The sequence below is a fragment of the Nannobrachium achirus genome (genome assembly GCF_963921795.1).
Source record: "Nannobrachium achirus genome assembly, chromosome: 2".
Taxonomy (NCBI): domain Eukaryota; kingdom Metazoa; phylum Chordata; class Actinopteri; order Myctophiformes; family Myctophidae; genus Nannobrachium; species Nannobrachium achirus.
Genome location: NC_137811.1, coordinates 390553 through 410999, shown reverse-complemented (window position 1 = coordinate 410999; position 20447 = coordinate 390553). Strand labels below are relative to the sequence as shown.

At 38.3% G+C, this 20447-nt stretch overlaps 1 protein-coding gene across 1 annotated transcript in view; it reads left to right on the top strand.

The window, feature by feature from the left end:
• thbs3a (thrombospondin 3a) overlaps positions 1-20447 on the top strand; it is a gene marked incomplete at both ends in the record, with an annotated part of 139692 nt that overhangs the window by 102797 nt on the left and 16448 nt on the right. Inside the window, 2 exons of the mRNA XM_080753884.1 lie at positions 16565-16761; positions 18037-18209. Coding sequence (XP_080610010.1) covers positions 16565-16761; positions 18037-18209 — 370 coding nt within the window. The remainder of the gene's footprint in view (positions 1-16564; positions 16762-18036; positions 18210-20447) is intronic.

Below are 20447 nucleotides of genomic sequence, written 5' to 3'. Positions count from 1 at the left end.
TTATCTGTTATGTCAATACACTTAAAATAAAACACCATTATTTGATTCCATCTTAGTCATTAGAATCCATTACTCACATAAAATCGCATTATCCCTCTCTTAATCTTAACAGATTTAAGATGACTATACATAGTATTCCAGTGCACACACTTACTGTTGAACTATCACCTTAGATTCTAACTCCACACACTTTTACTTTTTAAAGTATGATTTCATACGTTTTACTAATGGGGTCATCCTAATCCCAGTGTGTTTTAGATTATTCATACCTTCTGTGGATTCAGATGGTGGTGATTTCTGCAAATCGAGCATGGGGATGGGAGTCATGGGAAAAGAATCATCCTCACCAGAACTCATGTCCATTGAGATTTCACTCTGCTCCTGGTTTGTTCCAGCGTCCTCGGGATAAAGAAATAGTTCATCACAGCCTGTTTCAGAATCTGTGACTTTCATTCCTACATCACTGTCCGTCTCTGTACTGTCCAGTTCAGAATCTGTGATGGCATCCATTTCCTCCATGACGTCCTCATCCACACTCCTTGAGATGGAGTAGTGTAGGATTAAGATCCAGATCAAGCCCAGGATCAGCTTGACTATGGCCTCCTCCTGCAGCTCATTTGCGTTGAGATCAATAGTGAACTGGAACTCAGGCCCGGTGACTCCATCAGCTACACCTTCATTCGTCGTGGTGACAGCGGCGTTGATTTGTCCTGCTGAGTTCTGCTTAGCTGAGTCAGCGGGATGCAGAACAGCTGTCGCCATGGTAGCTGTGTGGTTGGTGGGTCCTGCTTGATCCTCTCCTCCCTCCGGCGTAGTTTCTGGAACCGGCTTAGCTGGGTTGTCAGACTCCTTGTTCCTTGCTGCTTCAATGTCGGCTTCTGTAGTGGTTGGGGCCTCAGCAAGGAATGCAGACAGCAGTCCATCCTCGGTTTCCATAGCAACAGCATCTGTTGTCATGGACTTTTCCACTCTGGCATTCTCGACAGGGACTGCAATCTCAGCAGCACCATCCCTCGTCTTCGCCTCCTGTGTTTCGGATCCAAGCACCCCCTTTCCAAGCATATGGCATACATTTCCAGCAAACAGTTTCTGACCTCGCTTGTTCAGATTATTTCCATCAAAAAGATGCTTGCGGTCCCAGAAGAAACTAAAGTTGTCAATGAATTGCATAGATTCATTGTTACATGTGGTTGTGAGCCACTTACTCAATGCAGATAGTCTACTAAAATGTTCATCTCCCCCTCTCATAGGTGGAAGTGGTCCACTGATGCATACTTCAATGTCACTATTCAAGGATCCCAGTGTGGTGAAAAGAGCAGTGAAGTCCTGCCTTAGGATTTCCGACTGTTTTTCTTCTGTGTCACATGTTCCAATGTGCATGATGAGGTTCTTCACAGTTGGGTATGAAGTGACAAGATCCAGAATCCTCTCATTCATGTCAGAGACTCTGTCTTTCGGAAAACATAGCACTTTTCCATTTCCGATTCCTTTCACATCTCTCACAGCATCATCTCCAACAATAAGAATTTCAGGGTCAGAGTCATCTTTTCTTCTTACCCTGGTGGGTTCCTCTGACTGCATTGACAGCTGGCTGGGTGATGAACTCCCTCTGTCATCCGACAGAGATCCAGAGTCCTCCAGCAGTGGCATGAATCTGTTAGCCAGTTGCACACACGGTTGGACTACAGTTTTCTCTCTTCCAGCCTTCTTACTTTTAGCAGTAGTCCCAGTAGCGTTGGACTGTAGTGCAAGCCAGTCATCAGTGATAACCGGGCTCTCCGTTCGGCCTGTTATTCGTGCTTTCATGTCCTTTTGCTTTGCACAAAGTGTCTCATCCAGTCCTCTGCGCTGTTTTAAATGGAATAGTTCAGTTTCTAACACTGCTATCCTCTGGAACAGTTTCTGATAATCCGGATACATCTTGTCTAACGGTTGCTTGAGCACTAGCTCTCCTATTTTGCCTTCCTAAATGAAGTTGCACAAACAGCTACTGTACTTCACCTTAGATGTCCATATTCCAGTCTTTGCTCACAGAACGCTTCCTTCCTGATGTCCAACAAAAATCTCAGAACCGAATCCAAATGAAGTTATCTGCTCGAACAGAGTAATTCAGCGAGGTGGGACCTCCAAAATGTTAAGGAGAAATATGAGTCCAATCCAAGGTGACGAGTAGATGTTCAGTTTATTTAGAGACAAAAGTAACAAGTCCAGTTCAACAGCATATGCAACTCAAGTCTAGAGTATTCTCTGCCCTCAGCCTTGTGCTTCCCCTTACCAAAAAGTAGTATACTTACGTATACTCTGAGTATACTTGTTATGAACTAAGTATACTTTGTCTAAACTAATACTTTGGTAAGTATACTTTTCTGTTTACTTAAAATGTACTATCAGGAATATACTTAACAAAAGTATACTTTTATACTGACGAGTACACAGCAAAAGTTTAAGTATACTTTTCCTTCATTTCAAGTGCAGCCTATATTCTATAGTACTGTGTTCTTATACAGTATCTGGCTTGTGGGTGTATACTTGTATATTTCTCACACTGGCTGCTTGAGGTAGTTGCCCTACAATGTGCACCTGTAGTGCTTATGCTTGAGGTACACTAGATTTATACTTGAACTGCACTATTTTCATACATGAAGTATACCATTTATATACTCCAAACATACTATGCATGAACTTAATGTACACTACTCTTTTACTTGCAGTGTACTTGAATTGCACTTTTCTTATACTTGAGGGGTACCATATTTATTTACACAAAATGTATATACTACAAACATACTATGCGTGAACTTAATGTACACTACTCTTTTATTTGCAGTGTACTTGAATTGCACTTTTCTTATACTTGAGGTATACTATGGTCATACTTCAACTGCACTACTTTTAAACTTGCACCATACCGGTTATATACTCTAAACATACTGTGCGTGAACTTAATGGACACTACTCTTTTACCTGCAGTGTACTTGAATTGAACTTTTCTTATACTTGAAGAATACCAGTTATAGACACAAACCATACTGTGCGTGAACTTAATGGACACTACTCTTTTACTTGCAGTGTACTTGAATTGCACTTTTCTTATACTTGAGGTGTACCATGTATTTTCACAAAACATACTATGTGTGAACGTAATGTACACTACTCTTTTACTTGCAGGGTACTTGAATTGCACTTTAATTATGCATGACGTATACTACGATTGTACTTGAAATGCACTATTATATACTCCAAACATACTATGCGTGAACTTAATGTACACTTGCAGTGTAATTGAATTGCACTTTTATTATACTAGAGGTATACCATTTATACACAAAACATATTATTTGTGAACTTAATGTACACTACTCTTTTACTTACAGGGTACTTAAATTGCACTTTTCTTATACTTGACGTATATTACATTTATACTTGAATTTCACTACTTTTAAACTTGAATTGCACTTTTCTTATACATGAGGTATACTATGGTCATACTTCAACTGCACTACTTTTAAACTTGCAACATACCAGTTATATACTCTAAACATACTGTGCGTGAACTTAATGGACACTACTCTTTTACCTGCAGTGTACTTGAATTGCACTTTTCTTATACTTGAAGAATACCAGTTATATACTCAAACCATACTGTGCGTGAACTTAACCCTTAAGTGCTGTTCGGGTCATTTTGACCCGTTTTACATTTTCATTTGGAAAAAAAAGGTAGAAGTTAAAAATGTTTGCACCTGAAACTCACTGGCCTTAAAGATTCTTCTGAGATGAACATGTAAAAAAAATATTTTTGCACTACGCCCATGCTACACCCCCCTCATATTTTTTGAACCTTAAGTGCTGTTCGGGTCATTTTGACCCGGAAGCACAGAAATACACAGTATTATGCCAAAACACAGACACACAGTCACCCCCACTTCTAACACCCCCCTTCCGAAGCCCCATTCCGAACCCTCCCCCCCTTCCTATAAGCATGAGCAATATTGCCCAGTATTAAATGAAGTAGTTTTTTTTACATGGATTTCAGCTAAATCAGTAAAAACGCCTAGCTCTTTCAGTGTTTAATGTGATATAGCAAAGCAGAAATGCAAACATTTACCAAATATATCATATGAATTGTTTGGTATTGAGTCAAAGTCAATGTATCATGATGATTTGTTAAGTTAAAATTTATATTAGTGTTGTTTTTTTTAAACCAAATATCCACCGGGTCAAAATGACCCGAACAGAACGAAGGTGTAGTGAATCTGTTAATGGACACTACTCTTTTACTTGCATTGTACTTGAATTGCACGTTTCTTATACTTGACGTATACTACGTTTATATTTGAACTGCACTATTTTCATACTTGAGGTATACCATTTATATACTACAAACATACTATGCTTGAACTTAATGTACACTACTCTTGTATTTGCAGTGTACTTGAATTGCACTTTTCTTATACGTGAGGTATACTATGGTCATACTTCAACTGCACTACTTTTAAACTTGCAACATACCAGTTATATACTCTAAACATACTGTGGGTGAACTTAATGGACACTACTCTTTTACCTGCAGTGTACTTGAATTGCACTTTTCTTATACTTGAAGAATATCAGTTATATACTCAAACCATACTGTGCGTGAACTTAATGGACACTACTCTTTTACTTGCATTGTACTTGAATTGCACGTTTCTTATACTTGACGTATACTACGTTTATATTTGAACTGCACTATTTTCATACTTGAGGTATACCATTTATATACTACAAACATACTATGCGTGAACTTAATGGACACTACTCTTTTACTTGCATTGTACTTGAATTGCACGTTTCTTATACTTGACGTATACTACGTTTATATTTGAACTGCACTATTTTCAGACTTGAGGTATACCATTTATATACTCCAAACATACTATGCGTGAACTTAATGTACACTACTCTTTTATTTGCAGTGTACTTGAATTGCACTTTTCTTATACTTGAAGAATACCAGTTATATACTCAAACCATACTGTGCGTGAACTTAATGGATACTCTTTTACTTGCATTGTACTTGAATTGCACGTTTCTTATACTTGTTGTATACTACGTTTATATTTGAACTGCACTATTTTCAGACTTGAGGTATACCATTTATATACTCTAAACATACTATGCATGAACTTAATGTACACTAGTCTTTTACTAGCAGTGTACTTGAATTGCACTTTTCTTATACTTGAGGTATACTACGTTTATACTTGAACTGTACTATTTTCTTACTTGAAGTATACCATTTAAATACTCCTAACATACTCTACGTTAACTTACTGTACAGAACTCTTTTACTTGCAGTGCACTTGAATTGCACTTTTCTTATACTTGAAGTATACCATTTATATACTCAAAACATACTGTGCGTGAACTTAATGTACACTACTCTTTTACTTGCAGGGTACTTGAATTGCACTTTTCTTATACTTGACGTATACTACGTTTATACTTGACCTGCACTATTATATACTCCAAACATACTATGCGTGAACTTAATGTACACTACTCTTTTACTTGCAGTGTACTTGAATTGCACTTTTCTTATACTTTAGGTATACCATTTATATACACAAAACACACTATGTGTGAACTTAATGTACACTACTCTCTTACTTGCAGTGTACTTGAATTGCATGTTTTTTTATAGTTGACATATACTATGTTTATACTAGAACTGCCCTATTTTCATACTTGAAGTATAGCATTTATATAGTGAAAATATACTATGTGTGAACGTAATGTACACTACTCTTTTACTTTGAATGTACTTAAATTGCACTTTTATTATACTTGAGGTATACTACGTTTATACTTTAACGTACTATGCGTGAACTTAATGGACACTAATGTACACTACTCTCTTACTTGCAGTGTACTTGAATTGCATGTTTTTTATAGTTGACGTATACTATGTTTATACTTGAACTGCCCTATTTTCATACTTGAAGTATAGCATTCATATACTGAAAATATACTATGTGTGAACGTAATGTACACTACTCTTTTACTTTGAATGTACTTAAATTGCACTTTTATTATACTTGAGGTATACTACGTTTATACTTTAACGTACTATGCGTGAACTTAATGGACACTACTCTTTTACTTGAATTGCACTTTTCTTATACATGACGTGTACTACGTTTATATTTGAATTGCACTACTTTTAACCTTGAAGTATACCATTTATATACTCAAACTATACTATGCATCAACTTAATGTGCACTACTCATTTACCTCTAGTGTACTTGAATTGCACTTTTCTTATACATGAGGTATACTACGTTTATATTTGAGCGGCACTTTTTTCATACTTGAAGTATAGCATTTATATGCTCGGAACATACTATGCATGAACTTGATGGACACTACTCTTTTACTTGAATTGCACTATTCTTATACTTGACGTATACTACGTTTATATTTGAATTGCATTAATTTTAAACTTGAAGTATACCATTTATATACTCAAAACATACTATGCGTGAATTTAATGTACACTACTCTTTTACTTGCAGTGCACTTGAATTGCACTCTTCTTTTACTTGAGGTATACTATGGTCATACTTGAACTGCACTACTTTTAAACTTGAACCATACCAGTTATATACTCAAAACATACTATACGTCAACTTAATGGTCACTACTCTTTTACTTGCAGTGTACTTGAATTGCACGTTTTTTTATACTTTACGTATACTACCTTTATACTTGAACTGCACTATTTTCATACTTGAAGTATACCATTTATATACTCAAAACATACTTGAATTGCACTTTTCTTATACTTGAGGTATACTATGTTTATACTTGAACTGCACTATTTTCATTGTAGCGACGGGGTGCAACTAATTAATTAAGTATTAAGTATTGTAATGGTTAAAGAAAGACAGAGTGTGAAATATTATAGCTTTGGAAATGGAGGACTGTATACTCTGGAGTTGAGGTTATGCCCACCACAGGGCTCCAGTCAAAGAGCAGTAATCAATGATGACACTTGATGGCGTTTTATGTGTTTTTTATAAAGGAGGTAGTTGGTGGACACAAACATACACAATGATGAATGGTATCTGAAAATATAGAAATACTACATAAGGATAAGGAGACAATAAACAATATGCAGTAGTAACCTACACAAATGTAGCATATTACTGAAATGAGCCATGCACTCATGTGCCAGCTTAGACCCAGCATGCACTCACACACAGGTTAGACTAGGGCCTGTTAGCTTAGCCACTGATGTTTAGCTAGCAAACACAATTACAAAAACAAACTTTTTAAACCACACACAGATCAATTCTGATACAATGACCTGTTACCACATGAACCATTATTGTTCTGCAGGACAGAAAACAACTCACTTTGTCAAGAACGCATTCTTATGTGCATATGTTTGTTTGTGGCTGCACTCATGCATGTAAACAGTTGGGGTCCTCTGTTCTAGTGGTGCCCAAACAACTGCCTCAACTAAAGTGTCACCTGGGTCCTGATCAGAGGGTACCTGAGGCATGCCTGCTCTAAATGGGGACAATAAAGGTGGTGATGGGGTTTGGTGTTGCTGAACTGTCTGTAGATTTCACTCTGAATGTGTAGACTTGCCGGTCCCATTATACACCTACAAATGAACAGATAAAGCACATTAGTTATGGGAGTCAACAGTAGTAATATACTTTGAATTGACAAGTAGAATGCCAAGATGTGTGATGATAATACCTTTGTCTGATGTTCTCCTCCTCCCAGGGTGGTGTTCGGGCAAAAGAGTTCCCTCCGGGAACACACACCCTATTTATAGTCCTGGGAGGGTGAAACCAAGTGGGAAGTGGATAGAGGGGAGATTGAGAATGATTCTAATGCATTTAATAATACAAAAGTACTTAAAATACTAGCACATGGATATGCTCCTTTAATTCATATCTCCAATTACCACTATGCCCACTAAATGTGTACACCCACCATACATTATTAAATGCATTAGAATCATTTTCAATCTCCCCTCTATCCACCCCCCACTTGGCTTCACCCTCCCAGGACTATAAATAGTGTGCGTGTTACCGGAGGGAACTCTTTTGCCCGAACACCACCCTGGGAGGAGGAGACAGACAAAGGTAAGGGTTTTACAAATAACAGCTTTACATTATCTTCACAAATCTTGAGTATTCTACTTGTCAATTCAAAGTATATTACTACTGTATATTACTAATGTGCTTTATCTGTTCATTTGTAGGTGTATAATGGGACCGGCAAGACTACACATTCAGAGTGAAATCTACAGACAGTTCAGCAACACCAAACATTCCCCCAACTGTTTACATGCATGAGTGCAGCCACACACAAACATATGCACATAAGAATGGGTTCTTGACAAAGTGAGTTCTGTCCTGCAGAGCAATAATGGTTCATGTGGTAACAGTTCATTGTGTCAGAATTGATCTGTGTGTGGTTTAAAAAGTTTGTTTTTGTAATTGTGTTTGCTAGCTAAACTTCAGTGGCTAAGCTAACAGGCCCTAGTCTAACCTGTGTGTGAGTGCATGCTGGGTCTAAGCTGGCACATGAGTGCATGGCTCATTTCAGTAATATGCTACATTTGTGTAGGTTACTACTGCATATCGTTCATTGTCTCCTTATCCTTATGTATTATTTCTATATTTTCAGATACCATTCATCATTGTGTATGTTTGTGTCCGCCAACTACCTCCTTTATAAAAACCACATAAAACACCAAGTGTCATCATTGATTACTGCTCTTTGACTGGAGCCCTGTGGTGCGCATAACCTCAACTCCAGAATATACAGTCCTCCATTTCCAAAGCTATAATATTTCACACTCTGTCTTTCTTTAACCATTAAAATACCTATGCAGAACTGTGTTCGAATATTAATTAGTTGCACCCCGTCGCTACAATGAAAATAGTGCAGTTCAAGTATAAACATAGTATACCTCAAGTATAAGAAAAGTGCAATTCAATGTTTTGAGTATGTAAATGGTATACTTCAAGCATGAAAATAGTCTAGTTCAAGTATAAACGTAGTATACGTAAAGTATAAAAAACGTGCAATTCAAGTACACTGAAAGGTAAAGAGTAGTGTACATTAAGTTCATGCATAGTATGTTCTGAGTATATAAATGGTATACTTCAAGTAATAAAATAGTGCATTTCAAGTATGAAAGTAGTATACCTCACGTATAAGAAAAGTGCAATTCAAGTACACAGCAAGTGTACATTAGGTTCACGCATAGTATGTTTTGAGTATATAACTGGTATACTTTGAGTATGAAAATAGTGCAGTTCAAGTATGACCATAGTATACCTCAAGTATGAGAAAAGTGCAATTAAAGTGCACTGCAGGTAAAAGAGTAGTGAACATTAAGTTCACGCACAGTATGTGTTGAGTATATAAATGGTATACTTCGAGTATACAAATAGTGCAGTTCAAATATACACGTAGTATATGTCAAGTATAAGCTAAGTGCAATTCAAGTACAATGCAAGTAAAAGAGTAGTGTCCATTAAGTTCACGCCTAGTATGTTTTGAGTATATAACTGGTATACTTCAAGTATAAGAAACGTTCAATTCAAGTACACTGCAGGTAAAATAGTAGTGTACATTAGGTTCACGCATAGTATGTTTTGAGTATATAAATGGTATACTTCAAGTTTAAAAGTAGTGCAGTTCAAGTATGACCATAGTATACCTCAAGTATAAGAATAGTGCAATTCAAGTAAAAGAGTAGTGTCCATGAAGTTCACGCATAGTATGTTTTGAGTATATAACTGGTATGGTTCAAGTTCAAAAGTAGTGCAGTTCAAGTATGACCATAGTATACCTCAAGTAAAAGAAGAGTGCAATTCAAGCGCACTGCAGGTAAAAGAGTAGTGTACATTAAGTTCACGCACAGTTTGTTTTGAGTATATAAATGGTACGATTCAAGTTTAAAAGTAGTGCAGTTCAAGTATGACCATAGTATACTTCAAGTATAAGAAAAGAGCAATTAAAGTGCACTGCAGGTAAAAGAGTAGTGAACATTAAGTTCATGCACAGTATGTGTTGAGTATATAAATGGTATACCTCGAGTATGGAAATAGTGCAGTTCAAATATAAACACAGTTTACGTCAAGTATAAGACAAGTGCACAGCAAGTAAAAGAGTAGTGTACATTAAGTTCACGCATAGTATGTTTTGAGTATATAAATGGTATACCTCGAGTATGAAAATAGTGCAGTTCAAATATAAACGTAGTATACGTCAAATATAAAACAAGTGCAGTTCAAGTAAAAGAGTAGTTTTAATTAAGTACACGCATAGTATGTGTTGAGTATATAAATGGTATACTTCAAGTTTTAAAGTAGTGCAGTTCAAGTATGACCATAGTATACCTCAAGTAAAAGAAGAGTGCAATTCAAGTGCACTGCAGGTAAAAGAGTAGTGTACATTAAGTTCACGCACAGTATGTTTTGAGTATATAAATGGTACGATTCAAGTTAAAAGTAGTGCAGTTCAAGTATGACCATAGTATACCTCAAGTATAAGAAAAGAGCAGTTAAAGTGCACTGCAGGTAAAAGAGTAGTGAACATTAAGTTCACGCACAGTATGTGTTGAGTATATAAATGGTATACCTCGAGTATGGAAATAGTGCAGTTCAAATATAAACGTAGTATATGTCAAATATAAAACAAGTACAGTTCAAGTAAAAGAGTAGTGTCAGTTAAGTACACGCATAGTATGTGTTAAGTATATAAATGGTATACTTCAAGTTTTAAAGTAGTGCAGTTCAAGTATGACCATAGTATACCTCAAGTAAAAGAAGAGTGCAATTCAAGTGCACTGCAGGTAAAAGAGTAGTGTACATTAAGTTCACGCACAGTATGTTTTGAGTATATAAATGGTATGATTCAAGTTTAAAAGTAGTGCAGTTCAAGTATGACCATAGTATACCTCAAGTATAAGAAAAGAGCAATTAAAGTGCACTGCAGGTAAAAGAGTAGTGAACATTAAGTTCACGCACAGTATGTGTTGAGTATATAAATGGTATACTTCGAGTATAGAAATAGTGCAGTTCAAATATACACATAGTATATGTCAAGTATAAGCTAAGTGCAATTCAAGTACAATGCAAGTAAAAGAGTAGTGTCCATTAAGTTCACGCCTAGTATGTTTTGAGTATATAACTGGAATACTTCAAGTATAAGAAACGTTCAATTCAAGTACACTGCAGGTAAAATAGTAGTGTACATTAAGTTCACACATAGTATGTTTTGAGTATATAAATGGTATACTTCAAGTTTAAAAGTAGTGCAGTTCAAGTATGACCATAGTATACCTCAAGTATAAGAATAGTGCAATTCAAGTAAAAGAGTGGTGTCCATGAAGTTCACGCATAGTATGTTTTGAGTATATAACTGGTATGGTTCAAGTTCAAAAGTAGTGCAGTTCAAGTATGACCATAGTATACCTCAAGTAAAAGAAGAGTGCAATTCAAGTGCACTGCAAGTAAAAGAGTAGTGTACATTAAAATCACGCATAGTATGTTTTGAGTATATAAATGGCATACCTCGAGTATGAAAATAGTGCAGTTCAAATGTAAACGTAGTTTACGTCAAGTATAAGACAAGTGCACTGCAAGTAAAAGAGTAGTGTAAGTTAAGTTCACGCATAGTATGTTTTGAGTATATAACTGGTATGGTTCAAGTTTAAAAGTAGTGCAGTTCAAGTATGACCATAGTATACCTCAAGTAAATGAAAAGTGCAATTCAAGTGCACTGCAAGTAACAGAGTAGTGTACACTAAGTTCACGCATAGTATGTTTTGAGTATATAAATGGTGTACTTCAAGTTTAAAAGTAGTGCAGTTCAATTATGACCATAGTATACCTCAAGTAAAAGAAAAGTGCCATTCAAGTATGACCAAAGTCTTCCTCAAGTAAATGAAAAGTGCAATTCAAGTGCACTGCAAGTAAAAGAGTAGTGTACATCAAGTATGTTTTGAGTATATAAATGGTATACTTCAAGTTTAAAATGAATGCAATTCAAATATAAACGTAGTATACGTCAAGTATAAGAATAGTGCAATTCAAGTAAAAGAGTAGTGTCCATTAAGTCCACGCATAGTATGTTTTGAGTATATAACCGTTATACTTCAAGTATGAAATAGTACTGTTCAAATGTAAACGTAGTACAATTCAAGTACACTGCAGGTAAAAGAGTAGTGTACATTAAGTTCATGCATAGTATAGTTTGAGTATATAAATGGTATACTTCAAGGTTACAAGTAGTGCAGTTCATATGACCTTAGTATACCTCAAGTACAATAAAAGTGCTATTCAAGTACACTGCAGGTAAAAGAGTAGTGTACATTAAGTTCACGCATAGTATGTTTTACGTATATAAATGGTATACTTCAAATTTAAATGTAGTGCAGTTCAGGTATGACCATAGTATACCTCTTGTATAAGAGAAGTGCAATTCAAGTAAATAAGTAGTGTACTTAAGTATACATCTGAGTATATGAATGGTTTATTTTAAGTAAGGGAATAGCACAATTCTAGTGTATGAATACAATAATTTAAGTATAATCATATATACTTCATGTATACTTTAAGTAAACTTAGAGTTTACTCGAGTATACTCAAAAGTGGGCCAATTCAGATTACTTTTAGTACGGTAGGTATACTGTAAGTATACTAACTAGTACACTAACTAGTACATTTGTTAGTATACTACTTGTACATAAATATCAGTATACTTGTACTTAAAGTATACTTAAGAAATATACTCAAAGTTGACTTAAGTATACTTAGAAAAGTAAACTTGAAGTTTACTACTTTTTGGTAAGGGTCGGTACAGAGCTCCTTCTCCCAGCAGTGGCCTGGGTATCATTCCCCCAGTTCAAGTCATACATTCATCTATTATACTCTTAAGGCCAGGCCTAATTTTAACACCCTTTGATAGACAGCGCCTGTTGCAGCTACTAGTTCTAATAGCTTATCGAAACAAGGCACAGGTGACAACACATTTTGAACCAGGATATAAGAACTCACATCACTAGGCTATATCGAGAATAGGTTAACAGCTGCAGGAGATCCACCCATGGGACACAGTCACACAGAGTATTCACACAGTTTGACTGAGAAGACAGTTATAATCAAATAACATTTTTGTTCATTACAATGTTTTACTACACACTTCATAATTTCCTTGACACCATACACCAAAACAAGGTCAAGGGTATGGTTGGCAATGTGTGTAGGTTTATCTACACACTGGGAGAAACCGATAGAGTCGATTAATGAACTGAATGCCTTAGGGAGTCTTACTGGTGTTAGGCTACTTGATGCTTGCATGACAATTCTGCAATTTGGCATATTTATATAAAAAAAGGCCCGATAGTCCCGAGATTATTTCAATGTCTTTCCCTGCCAGGCCCGATAGTCCCGAGAATTTCCGCCATTTTGAAAAAAAAAATATATGTTTTTTCAAAAAAAAAAAATTTCAAAAATTTTTGGGACCCCAAAAAATGTAGTAGGCATGATAGAAATCGCGAAATTGCATGTTTAACCCCCATAGCAACCCCATCTATCAAACATGGCAGCCATCTTTGTTTACATTTTAGGAAAACATAATGGCTTGTATCTCATGAATGCCTGAACGGATTTCCATTCGGATTTTTTTGTTTGAAAGCTGTGAGCAATGTGGACACACGTGGTGCATTATCTAGGCATGGGTGTGCATGATCCGTGCACTATGAATTACATGGAAGTCTATGGAGACCAGAGGCACCATAGAGTACGAAGGTATTGTTAAATGGCGGGGAATGTGTTAAAATAACCAAATCGGCCTATAGCAGGTCAGGTGTAAAGTTTACTCACTTAGCCTTTTTTTTCTTTTTACTGGTCTTCTGTTTCTGTCTGCGTCTGTTTCCGCTTGTTTAGTCTTTTCAAGTTGTGTGCAAGGAAAATCAACTTGTTGGCATTTCCAGGGAGAAGTGCACTCCTTGTTTTGTTGATAATAAAACCTGCCTTGGAGAAGATTCTCTCTGATGGTGTGGAGGTGGATGGGATGCTGTGGATTCGTTTGGCGGCTCTTGACAGCTTTGGGTATCTCTCCTCATTCTGGTACTTTAAGTAGTGGTTTGTTATCTTTTTCGTTTTCTTCATTGATTTTATTGATTTTTGCGCGTTCTTGTTGGTATGTGTTGTCCTTTAAATAATCCTTCATCTCACTTCCCTCATCGTCTGATTGTTCCTCCTCCTCGTCGTCGAGCAGCATTGACACCATCAGGTCCTTCTCTTTCTGTTTTGGGGGGGCTGTGGGGGGCTCGCGCTGCTCTTGCAGCTCCTCAAGTTCACTGTCAGGGCTTTCCTCTCGGACGCGGACAGGCCTGTCAATCAAACCCTCCGCTAGATTTTTCACTGCTGAATAAGCCTCCTCCTTTTGCTCATCATTAAAAAAAGAAAGCTTCTTAAAACGGGGATCGAGAACGGCGGCTTGGATATAAATGCTGCTAGGCAGGAGTGGATCTTTGAGAGCCCATCTTCGGTCAATCTCCTGGGTCAGTGTAATCTTAAGGGTTTTAATTACCTTGCTATCATCATCGCGCAAGAGCAGGTGTCGTTTCTGAATGTTAATGAGCATTGGAACAGTGCCGGACAGCGATGCGTTCATATCCATGGACAAAAGCTCTGTCAGGGTGATCATTGGCTTGAGAACACTAACAACATCCTCTGCTGTTCTCCACTGAGCTGTTGAGAGGTCAAATTCACCGCGATCGGACCTTTTGCTGACACTTAAATCTGACAGCACGGCAATGACGTTCTCTCTCTGCTCTAACAGGAGCTCGAGCATCATATAGCTGGAATTCCATCGTGTAGCCACGTCATTTATCAGCTTATGCTCTTCCACAGGGATAGTTTTGTCTTTCTGTTTTCCTTCAAGTGCTGTGGTGGCCTTTGGACTTTTTTTGAAGTGAGAAACGAGTCGTTTTGCAGCCTTTAATGTGCGCTTCACCGTATCTTGTTCCTCGAGCGCGGTGTTGATGCAGAGCTGTAGAGTGTGGCCAGCGCAACGGACACCCACCACTCCTCCCCATGAAGGGTCAGCATTCATCTGGTCAGTGCATTTCACAATGTTTGAAGCATTGTCGTGGACAATAGCAGTGATCTTATTGCGTGGAATGGCCCAATCAGAAATGATCTCTGCCAGTGTTTCACCGATATGCTCTGCTGTGTGACTTTCGATCATTCTCTTTGTTTCTAACACAAAGCATTCCAAGCGCCAATCCCCGGTAATGAAGTGCACGGTAACAGTTATATATGACTCCATTTTCAGCGATGTCCAAAGATCTGTGGTCAAGCTGAGTGTTATACACGTGATTATTAATTCGGAAATCACTGCCTTTGTGGAATGATATTTCGCTGTAACTATCCTCATGACTGTCTCCCTTTTGGGAGTGGTGTATCCTGGCTCCTTGTAGTGCATTAAGGCTTTGAAACCTTCTCCCTCAACAACATTAACAGGTCTCATATCAATAGCTACGAAATCGGCAATTTTGGCCGTTAATTCTCTTCTCCTTTGTTCAGAGATAGGTTGCTGGAAATTCAGTTTCTGCTGCGTTGGCCTTGTTGACGGGCCTGCGCTTGATGTGCTTGCCGTAGGGGCAGACAGCTGGGGGTGTAGCTAGAAAAAAATAAAACAAATAAAAATAAAGATCCCATCTTACACATGAAAAAGGTTACGTGGAGTGGTTCATGTTTTATAATAAGAAAATTACAAAACGGATAAGTCAACTTACATTTTTCAAGTGATAGGACATGTTGCTCGTAGTGGAATGGTAGTTCATAATCAGATCGCAGATCCTGCATTTTACTTTACTCTTATCCTCTAATTGTTCGAAGTGTTTCCACACTTGAGACGTCTTTTTTGAAGACAGTGTGAGAGCCGGTCAGTTGTTTAAATTAAACATGAACAAGTTATTAATAGTCGGAGGCTCGGAGCCAGCTGCAGTTCTGTGGAGTGACTGGAATCGCAGCGCAGTATGCACGCACAACGCACCTGGGACTCATCATTGATTGATTGTAAGCAGCCAGTCGGGCTATATTGCATTTTATTGGGAGAAACCAAGCAATATATGTTAAATCATGGGACATTAAGCACCCCCCACACTGTCCCCAGGCCCCAACAGCAAAAAAAAAAGGAAACTTTTTTTTCTTTTTTTTTTCCATTCGACTAAGACTTTGATAGTCGACTAGGTGCCGTTTCGATCGAATAGTCGACTAATCGACTATTCGGGGTCACCCCTACTGTACTGTTAACTGTACTGTATTATTAAGTGTTTTGAGGTTCATATAAAACTTGCGGGCCGCACTAACATTAAACTTTCATATTAAGGTAAGCCACAAAATATAGTCTCGCTGGCCACAAATGGCCCCCGGGCTGCCAGTTTGAGACCCCTGGGGGTCCCGGACCCCCTGTTGAAGACCCATAGATTAAAGCGTAAACGTCTCCATCCCCCCCCCCCCCCCCCCCCCCCAGGCTACACGGCCTTCAACGGCGTGGACTTTGAGGGGACGTTCCACGTGAACACGGTGACGGACGACGACTACGCCGGTTTCATCTTCGGCTACCAGGACTCGTCCAGCTTCTACGTGGTGATGTGGAAGCAGACGGAGCAGACCTACTGGCAGTCCGTCCCCTTCAGAGCCATGGCTCAACCCGGCCTGCAGCTGAAGGTGCGGCCTAGGCCTTCCTCTGGCAAAAATTGAGTCCTTGAGATAACCATTTAGGCCTAGAATATTATTGAATGCTTTAACCAGTGAAAAATAGCAGATATACAAGCTCACAGCGCGGCACCGAGTGCCGCGCTGCGAGCTTGTAGATCTACTATTTTTGAAAAAGTCGTGAAAATGTGTGCAAATCTTTGAATATGTATGTATTTTAAAGGATCTTTTCTTTGACGATGGCTAGCCAGATTGCTGACATAGAAACATAGGTTTTTCAAAAAACCTTAGAAGGATTCAAAAGACACTTAAAGAATCGGGTCAAAATTCTAATTTTCACGATTTTTCAAAAATAGCAGATCTACAAGCCGCGCTGCGAGCTTGTATTATCTGCTATTTTTCAATAGTTAAAGCATAAAATAATGAAACACAATAATGTGTACCCGTTCTAAATGGGTTAAAGGACAACTTTGTTTTTTTTTTAAACAAGGGTTCATATTTTAGATTGTAATTAGAGAAAATACATTTTCAGTACATGCGTACAAGTGGCTAAATATGTCTTTTTAGACACAGTAAGCCGTCAATGTCTTTGTTACTATCTACACCAGACCCCACAAGTCACATCTGGCCATGAAATATTGTGGTGCATCTTCATCCGAATGTCAGAGCAAATTTCGGAGCACTAAATAAAAAAAATCAACCTCACGTTATGTCAATCACGTTTGCACACTGCCGCCCGTTTCGTATTTATTTTCAGACAAGGGTTGATTTTTTTTTCTTTTTTCATTTCCGCAACTGTCGCGACTGGGTCCCTTGCTCTCTCTCTCTCCTTGGCCTGAATTTATTTTTTATTTATTTATTTATTTATTTTTTTTATTTTTTTCGGATAGCAGAGCTTGTATATCTGTCTGGCCAAAACCTCTTAACTCCATTTTTGAGGTTTTGGATTTTTTACATCAGTGTTGGTTAAAATAATAACTCCACACTTTCTGCCAAACCAGCTAACTCCACCCGATTGGACCTCTTTTTTTTCCATAAATATGTGCTATTGAACACCCTTTACGTCTGTGTGTTGGCTAGAATGATATTGAACCAATGAAATGTAGTAAAAAGCCTAAACCTCCTAACAACACTTGAGCTAATTTTCCCGAAAATGAACATTTTGGAGTTTTTCTTTTTCGGCCTGACAGCAGAGATATAAAATAAGTCCAGGTCTTAATGGGTCAAGTCAAACATTTGAGTACTTTTTTTGCACCTCTGGTGTCCTGTGATGGCTGTGGTGTCCAGGCAGTGAAGTCGGGGACGGGACCCGGGGAGTACCTGAGGAATGCCCTGTGGCACACGGGGGACACGCCCGGCGAGGTGAGCCTGCTGTGGTCGGACCCTCGCAACGTGGGCTGGAGAGACAAGACCTCGTACCGCTGGCACCTGGCCCACCGGCCCCAGGTGGGCTACATCAGGTAAACGACCACTCCCACCGCGTGACCGCACCATTAGGGATGGGACGATATGAAAATGTCATATCACGATTATTGTGACAAAAGAAATCGCGATTTACGATATTATCGCGATAATAAAAATCCATTATCCTGGGGCAGAACATTTGCCAAAAATGTTGTTACTTACATACATACTACATATTACTTTAGGAAGGCTACTAGTACTGTTACTTGACACCACTGATGTAGGCCTATACAAGACACAAGTAGATAACATCGGCCTGGTCAACAGCCGCTATTTGACTTTTTTATGATCTGTATCTGCAATTCATCATCGTTGGTGATCAGCCCTATGACTGTGATGTCGTTCGCAAACTTGATCACTTGATCACAGAGCCACGCAGTCGTGGGTGTACAGGGAGTAGAGCTTGAATTTATTTTACTTTGACCTTTCTGTGTGTTTGGGCAAGTTATCTAAAACTATACCTGTCGAATTTAGCGCGCTATTAACTAGTTCACTCACAATCCTTTTAATGCTGAGAATTTTTTTTACGTGCGATTAACGCAGCTGATGTTTGAGCCTCGGTGCGCTCCGTAGTATAGAGAGTGAGGAAGCGAATGCGCTGACAACAGTCCTGTCAGTGTGTGATGCGGCTAGCAGCAGGGCTAGTCATAGTATGAGACCCCATAACTCTATGTATGAGACAGACAAAACGTCGGAGATTTTTGCAGCAAACAACCACAATATCACTGCTGACGGTGTCTCGTGCATCAAATACCGAAGCGTCGAAACGACACATCTGTAGACAGAGCGAGCCCCAGACACACACGCTCCCAAGAACAGGAGCGCTCCAACTTGTACACGAGCACATAGTAGCTTACGTACTTTATACAGTGCTTCCCAGACTCCCGCACCAACACGCCAACAGTGACCACCAAATGCATGCAACAACGGCCAGAGAACCCACATAGCAAACAGGTTTGGCCCAAACCTGTTTGGGCCTGTTATGGCCCATCCGGCTGTTATGGCCCAAATCCGGCTGAAATCCGGCAGGTCTGGCTGACTATGGCTTGTGTGCCACACATCTCCAACGAGCCATCAGTGTCTCTAGTACTATCATAACAGCTGGGTTTCTCATAGTGAACTAGGGTGCCCAATAACACCAGTCCAGGGTGCCTCAGAATACTTTGATAATATTTAGAATGTATCAATATTACTTAAAGGAGTAGTTCACCACTTTTCAACCTGTCTTCATATAATAGGTCCTCACTAATGTTCATGATAAAATATCACAATTCTTTTCTACTCAGTCCAAGTCTCCTAGGAGAGCTGTGGGAAGTTCAGAATCCATCGTCTTGTGACATCATCATTTTCCAAAAAAACTTTTTATCAATATTTTTGAAAAAAGTATTTAGATTTTTATTATCGCGAGAACAATGGCTTCCGCTTTAAAATTGCAACTTTTCAGGAATAGAAAGCCTGCAGTTTCTATAAACTGGATTGGCAATCGATGATGTCACAAGACGATGGGTTTCTGACCTGCCCACAGCCCTCCTCTGAGAAAAAAAAAAGCTATTTTTGAGTGCTTTGTAAAACACCCCTGAGTTGCACTGTACTTGAGTTATATTTATACACCAACTCTCTTCACCAAAAATAGCCGATCTACAAGCTCTTGTAGCATCTTGTAATGAGCTTGTAAATCTGCTACTTTTGGTGAATATAGGGATGCTGGGGTTTAGTGATTGAATGCCAAGTTTATTTTAAATCTGTCCTAATGAAAGATGTTGGTCATAGACCTTAAGGCACGCAGCACCTCGATGAGCGGTGGTCCTTTCACTATTAATCTGTCCTAATGGAAGCAGATATTTTCTCAAGTTGTTATATGTTTGTTAGGCCTATTATGGACAGTATTTGTTATTATTCTAAATAATAATAAATATGCTGTATTTGCATAAAGCAAGTAGGCTATTTGTCTACTCCCATGTTGATATTAATATCTGTTTAAGGTAGATTTAGAATTAATTAGATTTAGATTAATCGTGCGATTAACTATGGACAATCATGCGATTAATGGGATTAAAATTTTTAATCGACTGACAGCCATATCTAAAACATTTCCTGGCTTCAGTGTAAGTTGATAACAATGTTTGTGACTTTTTCACATCCGATTTTGTAAATGGTGTGTGTTTCTGGGTAAAATGCATTGATACAGTAGGTCAAGGTGAAATAAATACTTGTTGTTCCATATAGGGTTGTTC